Raw genomic sequence first — 16,622 nt, 5'->3', positions numbered from 1 at the left:
AGCATTAAATTCAAATTCAGTCATCATTAGTGTGTTTGATTTATGGAATCCCTGATGAGCCCAGCTATGACTCAAAGACGTAACTATCTCTTTGAAGAGTTTTTACATGTGTTCATGTTTGCTGGTCTTGTTTGCCTCTTTGTAAAGCAAACCAATAAACCCACCAACAAATCCAACTCACTTATATTACTTTGAATTCTCAGACCTAGTATAAGGGAAAGAAATTGCAAAAAAAATAAAATAGTTCAGATCTTTTATTACAAGAGGCGCATCACAGACTAGTATTGGCAGAATAACTTCTCTAACTTGAAAATTAGCCATTTTTTTCCAATGGCAATCTGCCTTGGGTGCCCTGGAATAAAAAGTGGAGTAGAAACTACAAAAATAAGTAAAACATAGCCTTGCAATCTCACCACCCTCTTTGCTTTATGAATGTGACTAGCACCTAAGGTGGCGATGAGTCTGACTTGAGAGTAAGTTTGATTCAGTGGGTAAAGTGCTGAGTCTAGTCCAGTTCAGCCATGAGCTAAGACAGCCCTGTAGCTTTGGTTCCCTATTGCATGTGGAAATAACTGTGACTTCCCCACAGAGTTACAGTCCAGGGTTAATGGGCAAAATTCTCAACATACCTCTTTGAAAGTGCTATAGAACTTACTAGCATTTCCAATTTTGTTTTGTCTCTTTCTAGGAGCGTGGGAAGCATTCAGTGTTTTTATGGACTCTTATCTCCTCTCCTTAATCAAGACTAAAATACGGAGGCTTCTCCACCCCCTCCTTCCCACTGCCCTCTGCTCTTTCCGGACCCCTTGGAAGGGACTTTGCCTGCAGAACTCCATCTGGCACACCATGGTATTGGGACCTGAGCTCTGCCTGTGTGCTGTCGCTGCTGCTTGATGGAGAAGCACTGAATGACTTGGAGGGTGGGAGGGGTTGGTTGTCTGAGCCACCGTGACCAGGGGGCCACTTCAATCCATGGATTCTTGGACCCAAAGAGAATGGTGCTTTCCACAGAGGTCTCTCGCCTCTTTCCTTTCCGTGGCTTTTTTAGGAGCACTGGGGAAGGAGCCCATCCAGCTCGTCTCCTGCGAGAAAAACTGGTGCTTCAGCACAGTATGAGATGTCTGACCCTATTCTCCCCGGAACTCGTGTCCACGATCCACACTGCATTGTTTTCTTAGGCATCGAGGCATCCATTCCTCCTTTTTCCAAAGCAGCTTCAGTCTCGCCCTCCAGCACCGTTGTACACAGCTTAGAAAACAGTATTTCCCTGCTAGGATGGAAGGCAGGCTGGCTGCTGCTTCTTCGGGTGACCCCTTCTTCTCCTTTCCTCCTTTAGTTGCGGGAAAATGTCAGCTCCTTTCTACCTGGCTTCTTCTAGAGGGGCCTGCATTGGTCAACCGGCTCGCAACGTTGAATCTCCCTTAAAAAATAGATCTGGCTACTGCAGGTCCGCTTTCCACTGATTTGCTAACCATTTTCCTCGCTTTGTCTCATGCAATAGCTGCTCCAGTTGTAACTTCTGATGTAAACCTTTGTTTCTGGGGCCAGCCCCTCCCAGATTGCCGCCTTCCTTGTTGTAGAGGAAGTGTTGTGAACGGAGACCATAGAATGGAAAGGGGCAAAGCCAAGCTGGGGCTACCTGGAAGTTACCGAATGCAGCACACCCTAAGCATTTTTTAAATTCTATGTGATGTACTTGTTGAATGTGTTGATTTAAGGTCCAGAGCTTTCCTTGGCCCCTGCCTCCTTTTAAAAGGAGTTCCTTTTTGGAGTGGTTCACTCATGAGTTTGCTTCAGATAGCACCATACCTCACTGATCTCTGGCATGCCAGTCTAGGGAGACGATTAGAGACAGTGGGAGGTGTCTCTTCACACCACCATATTTAGCTGTGTTATGTAATCGTAAGTAGGGTTTCTGGAGCCACTCTAGTCACCAGGCAGCCCTTTGAGACCAGTTGCAGCAAAAACCTGCTTGTTCGGAGCATTATGGGACAAAAGCACCTGCAGAGTTCTTGATTAAGCTCTCATCTTTGAGTTGCAACCCTTCGGGTGTTCATTTTCAGCTTTCATTGCTCCATCCTAGCCTGAGCACCCAGTTACTTAAAATCAAGGTAACATGTTACACCCTGGAATATGCAGTCTCCAGCAACTGGATCTCGGTAGTGAGGCCAAGCATCTGTTGTGTTCATGAACACTTAATGTGATTGTTCAGCTGCATGGTGAAGCCTCCCTTGTAGAAGGACCCTGTTTTGTCTCACAGAACAATGTTGTGGCCTAAGGCGGAAGGGGTGGTGTCTGGCAAAGGATGTTCTTGTGTGATGTGGCACCTCCTTTTGTACTGTTGATCACAGAGGTGCTCAGCTCTAAATGTGGTTTTTTTAAAAAAATAAAACGGGGAAAGTTGTGTAAGCAATGGAGTGACAACTTAAAATGTAAAATATATTAAAAATTGATGATTGGAAAAGTTGCTTTTTACATAATGGACATTTTTAGTTTGTTTTGAAATAATGGAAGTAAGAAAAGAAAGAAATGAAACAACAGAAACATAGCCTTGGTTCCTCTCAACTCACCCACCCCTGTTCTTCGTGATTTGATTTGTTTGTCTTTTTCTGATAGGTTGGAAATTGTGTAATAAACTTGATGATATTGTCAATCTTTTATACTGCATTGTATGGCTTCTTTTCATTTTGTAACTATTTTGAATGCTGGGTGAGCTGTTTTCTGGAATCTCCACTAAATATGAGCGGGGGGCAGGGGGGAGACCTTGATATGGAAAAGAGGATGGCTAGATAAGACAGGTGCCATATTTTGGCTGGGTAGTAGCCCTTGTACAACCATGGTTTTATGTACTGCTAAACTAGTTCCAAACCCACTTTATGTACACAGATTAAAATGATTTTTTAAAAGCTTCTATCTCTCAGTCATCTCCATTTAAAGGGGAGTGTCTGGTAGCAAGCCAAGGAAAGATTTGAGACCCTTGAGAATTTCTGCCATTGTGAAATCAGTACACTGAATGAAGATTCGATGCTCAGCATCATTTTAAGGAGCTCCTTTAAAAAATATTTGCTCTGGAAAACATGAACAGAAATGACAGGTTTCATAAAAAGGGATAAGCATTATGCTGAACAGAGATGGGGAAATGAAGCCATGATGGAAACAGATGAAACTCAAACACTTTGAAAGGGATTGTGCCTTTCACGTGAAATTGAATATTACAGGCAAGGATGCAAGAAGAAGAAGAAGAAGAAGAAGAAGAAGAAGAAGAGTTTGGATTTGATATCCCGCCTTTCACTCCCTTTAAGGAGTCTCAAAGCGGCTCACATTCTCCTTTCCCTTCCTCCCCCACAACAAACACTCTGTGAGGTGAGTGGGGCTGAGAGACTTCAAAGAAGTGTGACTAGCCCAAGGTCACCCAGCAGCTGCATGTGGAGGAGCGGAGACGCGAACCCGGTTCCCCAGATTACGAGACTATCGCTCTTAACCACTACACCACACTGGCTCTCAAGGAAATACAATAGCATATAAGGGCTTTCTGTCTATGGCAGGAAAAGGTTCAGTTACAAGAATATTGTCCTGATTGCTAGTGGCATTCAGTGAAATGTTTCTGGGCATCATAGGCTTGCACAGATGGTTTGTGTTTCACCTTCCTGAAGGTTTGTCATAAAAGGGCATCTGCCTGTGACTGGCGGGTGAGGTGGTAGTACTTTCAGAATGCAGCTTGAGTGGTGAACAGTCTGTGGGAGGGGCTTAATGCTGAGTGGGTGGGTTTACCTGGTTGCTAGGTGATGATTGTGATCTAAGGGACCAGGATTAATCTCAAGTGAGCCCAGATAACTGGTCTGATGAATGGGTACCATTCAAGTCTCTTGTTATTCTCACCATGACATACTCACTAGAATTTGGCCTTGTTAATGCGGCCAACCGGTACCTGACTGCTGAACCTTTCCGTTTCCAGGTGGCAGCCACAGGCAAGCAACTGAAGCCTCGCCAGTTGTGGATACTGCAGTTTGTGAGCCCACAGGGAGCAGGGGCAGCTGGCCCAGGAGAAGGGGCTGGCCAAAAGCTTCACCTGATCAGTGCACTGAAACGCTACTTGGCGGCTGACGCAAATGGAAAAGTCACCTGTGACCAGGACAAACCAGGGCCTCAGACCTTCTTCCTCTTGCATCAGTATCCAGATGGCAAGGTGCTGTCTCTCACCCAGGCACAAGCATCCTATCTCTCAAGTGTAGCTTATGTCCGATATTATCGGGCTGGAATTCTGGACAAAGAGGGTTGGGTGTGGTTGGGTGAGTGAGACGGAGGGCAGAAGGTAGGGAAACAATGCTGAAAGTTGCCTCAATAGGGCCTCAAAACTATGCCGCTATTGCCCAAATGTGGGCCTCTTGTTTTGCTTACAAATGTTTTTTTACAATTAAGAGGCGGAAATGAGGGCAGGATTGAGCTCGATTTGCAGACTAGTTTGCTGTGGTGAGAAGCAGGGTTTTTCTAGATTCTTACAGGTAAGTCCAGGCAGCAGATTCCTGCACTTGACCTGCAGGGCTGTAAAGTGCATCAGGAAGAGTGCAAAATGTCCCTGGACTTTCCTCCCCATGGTCTCCTTGGGAAGCCAGTCACATGAGCCAAAGCTCTTTGCCCCTGTCAGCCAAACAGTATGATAGTCAGCCACTATGGGTTGAAGGGGAGAGAATGTGTCTGAATAGCTTATTTGAGTACCTGTGCTAAGAGTTAGTTGCCTGGTGTATCCTTCAAGGTGCCCTAGCCATGTCCCATGCACAACTGGAAACAACTGTTGCACAATGGAACTTGGGTGATCATGGCAACTCCATAAGCCCAAAGGTGTAACGTAATTGGTGTAATGATACCTGAATTTTATTCTGCCATGTTCTTTGCTCTCATTGAGAGTGTTCCTGCTTTTCTTGTCTTGGGCAATGTAGCTGACCAGACATCCTTCCCTCCCTGCAGGTGTCCTTGCAAAATGAACAGTCCAAGCGCTACCTGGGTGGAGCAGAGGAGAACGTCACTTGCTTTGCCCAGGCTGCCACCGAAACTGAAAAATGGACCCTCCACCTGGCTGTGCACCCCAATGTTGCCATGTACAACCCCAACAGGAAGCGTTATGTGCGGTGTGATGATAAAACGGGGGTGCTGCGCTGTGACCGTGACATGCCCTGGGGAGCTGAATCAGTCATCACTATCTACTATGATTTCAGAGGTGGGTGGTGGCATTTTCCTATTTTGTTTTCAATTGATATGTGCATTTTTCTCTCTAATACTGTAACACACATCTCCCCCCCCCCCTTTGTTGGGGGAGCGTGTTAAAGAAGCAAAACATTCTGCTGTAGGGTTACACACACACACACACTTACAGTAATTCCTGTTGCAGATGAGGACTTATAGCTACCATACTAATAAGAAAGTTGCTTCTTCTGAACTAAGGATTGTTTAAAGTTTTCTGTTACCCTCTCCAACTATGGAGCAGACACCTGGGGTAAGTCTGAACACCTGGAAAGACTTGAGAGATGGAGAAAGTCTGTACTGGTCACAGGCTTTCTCCTCCCACAGTGAGAAAGTTGCTGCTTTATTCTACAGATGTTTGTCTGCTTGTGATTTTACCTGTACATGAGGATTTCTAAGTGCTACAGGTGGGTGGGGTGGCCTGGGAAGGCAGAAAGTGTTTCTAAGTGGAAGGTCTTAATTCAAAAAGTTTGAGTGACACTGCCTTATTTACACATCTCAATCCAAAAGCCACCCAAGCACCTTCTAAGATAGTCCTCTGTTATTGATGTGTGAAAAAGTTCAGTTTGAGTCATTTGCATCTCCTCCAATAGGTCTGGAATCCAATGGTGAGAGAAGGCAATTTTCCCCATACATACCAGGTGAATTCAAATTCTGTTTACCCAAGAAGTCACTGTGGCTGGCAGGAATTTTGATTTCCTTAACATCATTAATTAGCTTGGGTAATTCTTAGAACTACTAATTGCCCTATGCAAGACTTTCTGGTAAGTTAGACACCAGTGCAAACTTTCCAAATAAGACAAGAAAGGGAATTGTCTGTGCAGAGAAGTTTCCAAGTGCAAATCCTCTTTCCTGACCGTATTGATGTTGGAGGTTCCCCACTCTCACACACACACTTTTAAGTGAAATTGCACACTAGGCTAAAGAATCTAATACAGCCAGTTTTTAAAACACACATGTAGTGTGGATAAAGGCGTGTGTTAGTGCAGATGAGAACATGACTTCAATCCTAATCTTAGCCTGCATGTGCCCATGGCACATCTCACTATACCTGGGTTGGGGGTCATGGCCTCTAGCTTTATCAAGCACACACGTAAACCCCCAAAGTAACTATGCAAGAAAAATAGGGTGTAATCTACAAGGAAACAAATGCAGTGTCAGCACCACCAACACTGTACAAAGCTGAGACCCAATGAACATCAACTTGCCTATCAGAACAAAGCACAGGGGGCTGTTTACACACATGTACAAATGATATATGAGATTCTAGGTAAGGGAAATACAATGGGAAATGTTAAGGGCATACAGGAATAGGGAACTCGAAAGGGTTGGTGTTTGGAACTGCAGGCAGGGTGGGCCTGTGTGGCAATTCTGCAGTGAAACAAGCATCAACTCTGATGCTACTTTGTAAGACAATTGATTTGGAGATTGTTTTCCAGGACTAAACATCAAGCTGCTGTCAACCTCTCATTTCTCTCGCCTTTGTCTCCAGCAAAGAAGTATGGATTGAGGAATGGGGCTGGCAAACTGTTGGCTTCCAATGGCTCACTGGTGCCAGATGTTACCCCACAAACGCTGTACTCCCTGGAGGTGCATGGTGGCTTGGTCGCTCTGCGGGATGAGGAGGGAAAGTACTTGACTGGGCGAGAGGGTAGCATGAGAACCGTAAAGATGGACAAACCTGGACGGGAGGAACTCTTCAGCATGGAATCCAGCCCTGCCCAGGTCTCTATACGCTCTTCTTCTACTAACAAGTTCATTTGCTGCAGGCCAGGTAAGTCAGGAGAAAACAGCACTATCTATATTGCATTGCACTTTGTGAAGCCTCTGCAGCTGATTGGCTGATTGAGATGGAATGTTTGTGACCATTCCACCTGCTCAGAAAATGAGGCACAGTGGTAGTCCACATTCTGAGGGGGACCAGAATTCTGATGCTGGGACCTCAGAGGCAAGATGGCTGATAGAGGGTGCAGAAGTAAAGAAGCAGGAAAAGGGCACATACAATTGAAGTAGCAAGGATCCAGTAAGATTACGGTCCCTGAAAAAACCCACAGCATTTCTTATTAAAAGTGGTGTGACAGAAGTGCTAGGGAAGCTTGCACGTGACGTTTTGTGCTCTTAAACCAGCCTGTCTCCAAAGATAAAAAGGTAAAGGTACCCCTGCCCGTACGGGCCAGTCTTGACAGACTCTAGGGTTGTGCGCCCATCTCACTCAAAGAGGCCGGGGGCCAGCGCTGTCCGAAGACACTTCCGGGTCACGTGGCCAGCGTGACATCGTTGCTCTGGCAAGCCAGAGCCGCACATGGAAACGCCGTTTACCTTCCCGCTAGTAAGTGGTCCCTATTTATCTACTTGCACCCGAGAGTGCTTTCGAACTGCTAGGTTGGCAGGCGCTGGGACCGAACAACGGGAGCGCACCCCGCCGCAGGGATTCGAACCGCCGACCTTTCGATCGGCAAGCCCTAGGCGCTGAGGCTTTAACCCACAGCGCCACCCGCGTCCCAGTCTCCAAAGATAGGAAGGTCCAAATGATCCTAGGTCAGTTGACACACAGACAATGCCCCCATTCTCTGCATGACGTTTTCCTCTTTCGATCCACGATCCACTGATTTCAGCCTGCAAGGAGTGGGCAATGGCATATGTAGGAATGCTGACCTAGGGTGTTTCTTCCCTGCCCCCTGCAGGTGCTGATCTCTACGCCAATGCTATGGCTGTCGGCAACACAGAGATCTTCCAGGTGCTGTTTGATGACACCACAAAGAAGGTCTGCTTCCGTAGCCACAGCGGCGCATATATGTCCTTGGTGAGTGTGCCTGCCACGCGTTACGAGGAACAGCAGCGATCAGGCAGGACCTAACTATGTTTCCTAACTACGGAGAAGGATGGCAGCTCGTAGGTGGTAGAGCACCTACTTTGCATGCAGAAAGCCCCAAGCTTTTTTCAGCCACAGTCACTCATTCCAGTCTTGTCCCCAACCTCCTTCCGACTATATTCTACAATGGGCAACACTGAGACTAAGGAGGGAGGAAGCTGACAGGCAGCCCCACCCCACGACTGGTTGTGAGAATGTGGGGACTGATCAAGGGCAGAGTGAGGATGGTAGGGCAGGGCCCCTTTTGCCCAAGTGGATCAGCCTCCACTGGATACATCTGTGCCCAGATTGTGGCGCACCAACTTAATCAGGAATTCTTTTAAATGTGAGCAAGGAGGTGGGTGAGCTGCATCCTCGACACTTGGCTGCGAGCATTCACAAAAATTGTGGCCTGGTTCAAAAAAACAAAACGACTTAAGCTTGAAACTTGATGTAGTAGAGGCTTTGCCACCTCAAGTGTTCACCAACTCTCCCCTGATGAAGAAGATATATCTGCGCTGTGTATGTATTAACACAGAAAGGCAGGCTGCAAATCAAGAGGATAATAATGTAGCAAGCAGGGAACTGATAAAAGGAGGCTTGTTAAATAGCAGAAGATAGCTCTTGGTCCTGGACTTATTTGTTAATGTTAGTAAGGGCTGTTTCAATCCTTTTCCAAAAGATTTTTGTCAACTTTAGTGCGGGTGGGGGGAATTACTCTATTCTACAAAGCAAAGCAGGGTATTATACACAATCCTCCTTGTGGAAAAGTGAAAAATTGTTTTTTGTACACTGAGGATGAAGAACCTGTGGCTCAAATGCCTATTGTCCTTGATCATTGGCTGGCAGTTATTACTCCAACATCTTCAGGGCCTCAGGTTTCTCATCCCTGCCACAGATGAAATATGTAAGAGTGCAGTAGGAATGCACAACTTCCTGAACAACCTCTTCAGAAAAAGCTAACTGCTTAAGCCTGGAGGGCTGGAGACATCTTTTTCAGGTCTGCTATTCACTTACCTGAGAGTAAAACTTGCTGAACTAAATGAAACTTATAAGTAGAGTTGAAGGTGGTCTTCTGGCTGCATTGTTGTTCATGGTGTGCACATACACCATCTGCTATGGACCCTGGTCAGAAATTTTGCAGATTTCTGTTGTGCTTCAAAATCTATACTGCACATCTAACATACCATTTAGAAATCTTATAGTTTGGCTTCAGTCTAGGCTATGGTTCACATAGTGCAACTTGAAGTGTGAAGTCAACAAGAAAGTGGCTTTGAATAAAGCCAAGGTCCACCACCATCCCTAGCTTGCTGATGCTAGAAACTCCAAACTACCCTTTTGGAGGTAACTACTGCTGGACTAACCTCCCTGGTATTGAGATGCTCATGCATTGCTGTACTCTTGTGTTGTGTCACCCACCACAATGGGATTCTCAGTCTTGATGCAGCACCAAATACCTTCCAATGAAAATATATCAACATGGATCTCAGAACGTAGCTGATAAAGGGACTGCTGCAGGAGGTTTCTATCAGACAAAGTAAGCCAAAAACACAAAAAGCACTTTCCAACGAATGCATCCTGTCTTTTGCAGGGTCCTAATGACTGTATTAACAGCAACACCAAACAGGACAGGAATGTCTGGTTCGACATCCAGTACCAAGACCAAAAGGTGTGTCTCCGCATAGCAGACAAGCAAGTGTCCATGCGGCCCAATGGACAGCTCCTGGCAATTCCCAAAGCTGCAGGTACAAACTGGTAGAGAGCTTCTCTTACAAGCACCAGGGCATCAGTGTGGACAGGTGAACACAGCTAGGGTGGGAAGAGAGATTGCACACTGCCAGCTGCAAATTAGCTTTAGGTAATTCTAGGGGAAAGGAATGGAAGCGACAGCCTTCCACTAACTCCCTAGATAGCCCTCTAGAGGAATAATGTGGGGAAAGTCTTTGCACAGAAACCAAGCTGTCCCTGGATATAAAACTGGAACATGGGGAGCCAACCTTAAGCCCATCCTGTGAAATGGCTTTTTAGACACCTCAAGGGCTTCTTGTTGGAAATCAGCAACCAAAACTTTCATAATCTTGCTCTTGCAAGATGGAATGAGTTCTGTTTACACTCCCTTCCTTACGCTTTGGAGTAGCTAACATCACTACAAATACAGCCTGGATGAAAGAGAAAAAAACACCCTAAGACTCACTAAAACACTGCCCCTCTGTGCATATAATCCTGGCCCCCAGAACTGCATACCAAGTAGGTTGACATTGTTTCTGTAATATGATCTGGGAAGCAGTCAGAGAATGAGTTCCAGTTTGGGGGGAACCACCACCAGAAACAGCTGTGCAGTTGTTGTCCATAGTGGTTATTTGAATGAACTTTAGGGCAAATGCCACTGACAGTAGAAATCGGGATAAAACCCAAGGGAAGAACAGTATTTGAAGTCCAAGCCATTAAAAGCTTTCTGTGCCATAAGCAGCACCTTGAATCAAGTAAGAAAGACTAGAGGGAGACATTGTGAATTCTGGGCCCCTGTTACAACACTCAGCCTGGCTTCTCAGTGTGGGGCGATTTCTCCTGATCTTTAGCACTGAAGTTGACTTTCCCTTGGGAGCTGATTGCCTCTTGAGAGCAAAAGGAAGGGTGGCAAAATAGTTCTCTTTGAAAGCCAGGTGCGGCCAATGCTAAAGGTTTCCCTTGTACCTTCAGGGAAGAGTGAAGATTTCCTGCTGGTGCTGGTGAACCGGCCCCTGCTTGTCCTGCACAGTGATGCCGGCTACGTGGGTCTGTGTTCTGACATGAGGAAGTTGGAAGGGAACTGCGTCAGCTATGTTGCCAGCAGCCTGTCGCTCACCGAGGAAGGCTACTACAACTTCCAAGTTGGTTAGTATGTTTCCAGGTGGGACTAAGTATATTCCAAGGGGTTGGGGTCTCCTAGTATCTGTGTTGCGAGAGAAACATGACCTACTCATAAATGGGAGCTGCCATCAAAGGATTTTTATAAAAACAAGCCTAGTTTATACGTAGCCATAAGAGGGAGCCAAAACTTGCTTTCCCAAACCAAAACAATGCAAAAGAGCGCATCATCACTATTTTCCCCCCTTTGCCATTTGTTTTGCTCCATGACCCCTGGACAATAGTTTCCTAGGCCCAATTAAGGATAAACTACTGTTCAGGTTGGATGGCCATCTGCCATGGTTGATTTAGCTGTGATTCCTGTGTTGCAGGGCGTTGGACTAGATGACCCTTGGGTCCCTTCCAACTCTTATTATTCTAGGTGTCGGTCATGTTTTCCCTTTATACATGCTTTCTTTCTAAACCATACCTAGTATTGCCATGACAAGCATATCCTAATTACCTGTGATTCTTTTACCTCGTAAAAGTCGGAGAGATCTAAGAGCTGGTCTTGCCACGCCTCTAACCTTCCCTGACCCTCACCCTTCCTTCCACTAATTCTGCCACTTGACCTGCAGGCAGCAAGTACTGGGCTCTGGATAACGATGGACAAATCTTGGTAAACAGTGACCGTCCCAGCAATTTCACCATCCAGTTTGCATCCTCCAGCTGCCTGATCATCAAAGCACCCAACAACAAGTTTTTTGTGGCTGAGCAAGGAGGCCGACTATGGGCAGGGGCTTCAGACGCATCTGGAGCAACACTGTTCCATTTCTGAGAGCATCTGACCTTGCTCTTCCCACCAATAAACTTTTTCTGTGTGGGCTTACTTCATGCTTATCTCAACTGATGCCCAATTGGCCCATGTGTTAGACCTCTTGGAAATGACCCTTCCTCCGTAGATCCTCCCTCACACAGGGCATACTTGAACTCTAAATGAAAGCTCTGCTACCTACAGCAGACCCAAGCCAGGACCCTTGAATGTGAATTTCCTTATGCAAAAACTTTCTGTGCCCATGAGGTCCCTTCTGAACCGCCTTCATGCAGTTAGGATGATTTGCAAAGCCTCAGTTATCTTAAAGATGTGTACCTCTCTTCACCCCAAGAGGGGTCCCCCATGCTTCTAGGAGCACCACTGTTCTCTCAGTGTACCAATGTTTGTCTGAAGCTCCACATAGCTACAGTAGTTTAAAAATAAATATTTATTCCAAGGATGCAGTAGAAAACCAAGTATCACAAATTGTCAATACACACCAATAACAACACTGATTTGGGGGGAAGGGGCACAAGGCCTGCTGCCCTTATCCCTACCCCCCTTCAGGAAAAGGGCACAGGAGGTAACACAACAATTAGAGAGGATGAGCAAGACTGCCCTCCTGAGTCACTGCACACATGTTAGAGTCTTGAGTTGTTAGAATGTACCACGCTGGGGAATTCAAAGGACACACCAGCTGCAGGCAAAGTCTGATTATTAGGTGGCATTCACTGGCCCATAGTCTTTTGACTTGCGAGCGTCAATTACTCAAGGTACAAAGTTGGAATGGATCAATTGGCGCCCTCCAGGAGGATTGCAAGCTTAGTTAGGGTGGGTGGGTCTGTCATCTCATGAAAACTGTTTCCAGACACTGGAGACCCTGCTAATGGTGCTCTACCTGAATGAGCTTGAAATGAGAAGTTGAGCCGCCTTCTTTCAGCTTATTGGGGGAATTGGACCCACACCTCATCTTGTTCCAGCCACAGAAATGGAGGGTTCATGCAGCCTCTCTCCAATCTGAAGAGCACACGGTTCGATACATTGCAGCCCACAAAGGTTCTCAGTAAGAGTCCAAACTGCAGAAAATAGAGAGCGAAACTTGAAGATCTTAGCAACAGCGACAGCAAATACCTCTGCCTTCTTACCCAATTTACATTGGAACAAACTGAACACCTATTCCAAGGATGGGGAACCTGCAGCCCTCCAGATGTTGGAATCCAACTCCCACCATAGCCAATAGTCAGTGATGATGGAAGTTGTCTAGAAACATCTGGGGAGCCCATGTTCTATTCCATTGATTCCCCTGTTTGAAGAAATAAGCCAACCAACATAAATATATGATAAGCCACCTGTCCAATTTAGCATTACACCACTGAGCCTGAATCAATCAGAAAAAGAACGTCAAACTTGCATGTTCTCCCACAACAGCCAAGGAGGACTTCAGCAGGATTTTATGTTCTCTATTTAATTCTCCTTTTAAAGAATCCTAGCTTAGCATTATGTCTGAGCCAGGAATCCTGGTTTAAAACTCTGGTAAGTACCATAATAAATCAACTTCACACTATGGGTTATGAAGTTGGCTTCTTAAACTGATCAGAGTTACAGTATACCAATTTCCAGAGAGTATAACAGAAAGGCTTGCATTCAACACAGCGCTAAGAAGAAAGATTTCTCCTTGTGCAATTGAGCATATTCCCCACCTGCATGCCCCTTAAATCTGCTCTGGGAATGGCATGGGGCACAGAAGTCCCACTGGGATATATGGTTGAATATTGTCCAGTCTTTGGGGGACATTAAAGGCTAAGCTAACACATTTATTACAGCTTAAGCTAGTCCATGAAAACTTATGTCATAACTAATTTGTTACTTTTTAATGTGCCACAGGACTTTTGTTGTTTTAAACCAGGATTCTTGGTTCCAACATGATGCTAAATAGGGATTTAAAAGTGAAAGTAAATCCTTCCAAGTCCTCCCAGCCATAAAGGAAGAGGATATGGGGACTCTCACACAAGCCTGAAACTTCACTTAGCACTAAACCCAACATTACATGTAAATACAGTCAGTGTCTTAAGAAACAAAATCTAATCAATGCACATAAAAAAATATTTCCCTAAAATACCATAATGGTAGGGAAGTAAAGTACCTGGAGAAGGCAGCCAGAGTGAGAACACCCAGTAACAGCTCCACAGCATAGAAGAGGAGGAGGATAGCATTAAGGATGGCCTCCAGCCGCAGAGCATAAGTCTGCAGCAGCAGATAATAGGCTGCCATCACTGCTGCTGGAAAGGTTAAAGCCAGACTGATAGCAAGTGGCACTTTCCGTTGACAGAGGTTCCCTTTTGAGCCTGCCATACACAGAAAATATGAAAAAGAAAATGCATAGACCTTTTCAGCATAAAAGCCACAATATTTGGAATCTGAGGGCACAAAATGAATAGCTCTACTTTTCAGAGATCAGTTTTCATTTAACTAAGTTAAAAAATTGTCCAGTAGCACCTTCGAGACCAACTAGGTTTGTTCTGGGTATAAGCTTTCGTGTGCATGCACACTTCTTCAGATACACTGAAACAGAAGTCACCAGAACCTTACATATAATGGGAGGTGGAGTGGGGTATTTCTCGGAAGGGTAGTAGGAGATGGGTGATTGACTCAATGGGTATGGTAAATCTGTTGACGACTGAACAATTTTTAAAAAAATAACTTTTAAAAAATATATATATTTATTTCGACTGCATCAGACCAACACGGCTATCTACCTGAATCAAGAATCATTTAACTGAGAATAAGGAATGGGATTTTGCATTTAAGATTTGTACTGTAGTTCATAAGCTAGTCTCAGGTCAGGAAGGACAGTCAGACTGGATGAATGGGATCTCATATTTCCAACCGCATAATGTTGTCTTGCCTCCTACCTACTCCCGAATTAGGCAATGTACCACAGAGCCCCTTTTTCAGCCTTTGGGCATCATTTCATTGGAGGCACCTATTCCAGTTCAGCAGAATAATTAGGAAGGCCTGGAATCATGGGAGTGAAGGCACTGTCAGCAATTTACACTCTGCTCAGCTACTCTACTCTCAAACACCTTTGCTGTTGGAGAAACAGAATTTATCGATGAGTGAACCACCACCACTACCACAACAACTAATTTTATTCATATCCTGCCCATCTGGCTGGGTTTCCCCAGGACTCATCTTTTCAGGTCAAGTGCCATCAAAGATGCTCACAAAATGGCAGGTGAGTGCACTACTCGTAAGAACATTTTTATTGAATACTCACCAAAAAATATCCGGGTCACTTCAATCCCAAGATAGAGAAAAAGCATTATCAGGTCCAAAGCCAAATTGGCAGAGGGGTAGGGCAACAGGAGTCCTAAGTGGGTGCACAAATGGACATATGCATTAAGAGAACAGCAAAGCAACAAACACTGGGACATGGATGGTTCTGAAAAAGGCTGTGAACTCTCAAGCAGCTAGGTGAGAAATAAATAATTTCACTATCCACTTTGTTCTTTCACTTTCTTCAGGTGAGAGCCACAAGGTAAATGCGTAAAAAAACCCTTCTGCAGGCAACCCAAACACATCATCCCTTCAAAGACTCACCTTTATAGACAAATATGAAAATCTCCAGCAGAAAATATGTTGCGTAATACCAGCCATTCAGAAACAGGAGAATCTCCAGAGGGGTGGAGGAGAGCTGGCGATCTAGGAGGTGAAACCAGAACATGATTATCTATGGGGTACACATTTTGTGTTCCACTCTCACCTTCTCTCAAAGAGGAGCAGTACAAACTTTCTTGAGGGACTATATTAGGCTTCATGTACACTTCCTCTTGTCGCCTTGCTTTCCCCCTGCTTTCGAGCTGAATCAGAGCCAATGGCAATTCTGGTTTCCCAGGACTGCCATTTGTTCCAATCTACCCCAAGGTGGGTTTTCCCTCGGAAAGGAGATGGGCAAAGGGTGTGAGTCAAGCAGAAACTGCTGCTAAGAAGCCAAGCAGCAATGAGACAGTCTCAGTTCTAAACTCAGTCAACAGAGACCGGTGCCAGGTGAAGATTGTCAAAATGGAAGCCCTGAGATGACAACAGCCATTAGGGGACGCCAATATTTGTACAGGGCTGGACAAGGGCAGAAAACACAAGCCCTGTGTGCAGCCACTCTCCATTTTGCCTTTCTTGTATTTGCACTGGACGTTGTGAGCTCAAACTTGGGATGCTGCGGCCTCACCAGCTTAGCGTGGAACCTCAGCAAATGGTCTAACATACCTCAGGCAAAGGGAAACCAACCAGCAGCAGAGAATAAAAACCCCAGCCCACCGATCTGAGAACCCCTTGGATGGGTCCAAAACCCGTATTTGGGCACTTTACACTACCAGAGGGTTGCTAAGGGGCAGCCTCCCGCAGGACGTGGCCCCAAGTCTACCACCCTCCTTTGGCAGGATGGTTTTTCTAGGGGAGCTCAGAGCGAGGGTGAGCCAAGAGGCCCGCATCAGGCTCTGGGGACCCGGGAGTCACTTTGCCTCCTTCCCCTTCGCTCCGGCTATTCCTCCCGCCTGGGGAGCGCTTGGCGGGATGCCATCGGATCCCCGCCGTCGCTGCCGGGCTGCAGCCGGAGCCCGGTTCCTGTCCCTGCTGCAGGACTCGGGGTGTCCTGGGAGGTCCTGAGCGAGCGGGGTTGGAATGAAGAAGAGCCGAGCCTTCCACGGGGATCAGTCGCGGTCACGTGACCTCGCAGCCCCCAGGGCCCTAGAACGCTGCCGGGACCCCGACTTACTCCGAGGCGCCATCTTCCATCGCCATGGAAACCGCTACGCAGGAAACCCACTTCCGGCGAAGCTGACGGCACGGAAGCGGGAGAGGGCGGAGTGGCGCGCAGCGTTCGCGGAGGCAGAAAGG

At 46.1% G+C, this 16,622-nt stretch overlaps 3 protein-coding genes across 12 annotated transcripts in view; 2 read left to right on the top strand and 1 right to left on the bottom strand.

Moving 5' to 3' along the window:
- CPSF7 (cleavage and polyadenylation specific factor 7) overlaps nt 1-2,658 on the top strand; it is a 22,626-nt gene extending 19,968 nt beyond the window's left edge. For all 5 annotated transcript variants that reach the window (XM_083417031.1, XM_083417033.1, XM_083417030.1 and 2 more), the window contains exon 10: nt 689-2,658. The gene's annotated coding sequence lies outside the window, so the exon portion shown is untranslated. The remainder of the gene's footprint in view (nt 1-688) is intronic.
- Nucleotides 1-16,622, bottom strand: part of TMEM216 (transmembrane protein 216) — a 22,627-nt gene extending 6,005 nt beyond the window's left edge. Inside the window, exons 1-6 of one of the 5 annotated variants that reach the window (XR_014505924.1) lie at nt 16,501-16,622; nt 15,330-15,431; nt 15,007-15,099; nt 13,873-14,074; nt 12,628-12,805; nt 10,953-11,021 (exon numbers count right to left, since the gene is read on the bottom strand). Coding sequence is in view for 2 of the 5 variants with exons in the window: in XM_083417378.1 (XP_083273504.1) it covers nt 12,790-12,805; nt 13,873-14,074; nt 15,007-15,099; nt 15,330-15,453 (435 nt within the window). In the remaining 3 variants the exon portion in view is untranslated. Of the gene's footprint in view, nt 1-10,952; nt 11,022-12,162; nt 12,806-13,872; nt 14,075-15,006; nt 15,100-15,329; nt 15,469-16,500 lie in introns of those variants that run through there. The other 4 variants (XR_014505926.1, XM_083417379.1, XR_014505925.1 and 1 more) reach the window with 4 other exon arrangements.
- Nucleotides 3,759-11,804, top strand: LOC310666331 (fascin-like). Of its 2 annotated transcripts, XM_083416997.1 has the most exons (8): nt 3,759-4,186; nt 4,966-5,215; nt 5,832-5,879; nt 6,731-7,012; nt 7,923-8,041; nt 9,681-9,834; nt 10,790-10,963; nt 11,554-11,804. In XM_083416997.1, the coding sequence occupies exons 1-8, from the start codon at nt 3,881-3,883 to the stop codon at nt 11,751-11,753; spliced, it is 1,533 nt and encodes a 510-aa protein (XP_083273123.1). In that variant the 5' UTR covers nt 3,759-3,880; the 3' UTR covers nt 11,754-11,804. The 2 variants fall into 2 exon arrangements, with proteins under 2 accessions (XP_083273123.1, XP_083273124.1); XM_083416998.1 differs by lacking the exon at nt 5,832-5,879 and having other exon boundaries at nt 3,764-4,186.

The sequence above is a fragment of the Podarcis tiliguerta genome (genome assembly GCF_965153285.1).
Source record: "Podarcis tiliguerta genome assembly, chromosome: 1".
NCBI classification, from domain to species: Eukaryota; Metazoa; Chordata; class Lepidosauria; order Squamata; family Lacertidae; genus Podarcis; species Podarcis tiliguerta.
The sequence above is the reverse complement of the archived record's forward strand: the minus strand, read 5'-3'. Positions and strand labels throughout refer to the sequence as shown.

What these genes read in the sequence shown, in the direction of transcription:
- LOC310666331 (XM_083416997.1), top strand. Translation starts at nt 3,881, where the DNA reads ATGACATACTCACTAGAATTTGGCCTTGTTAATGCGGCCAACCGGTAC. An exon ending in GCGGCGCATATATGTCCTTG is followed by an intron (nt 8,042 to 9,680) that starts GTGAGTGTGCCT and finishes TGTCTTTTGCAG; the next exon opens with GGTCCTAATGACTGTATTAA. An exon ending in GGCAATTCCCAAAGCTGCAG is followed by an intron (nt 9,835 to 10,789) that starts GTACAAACTGGT and finishes TTGTACCTTCAG; the next exon opens with GGAAGAGTGAAGATTTCCTG.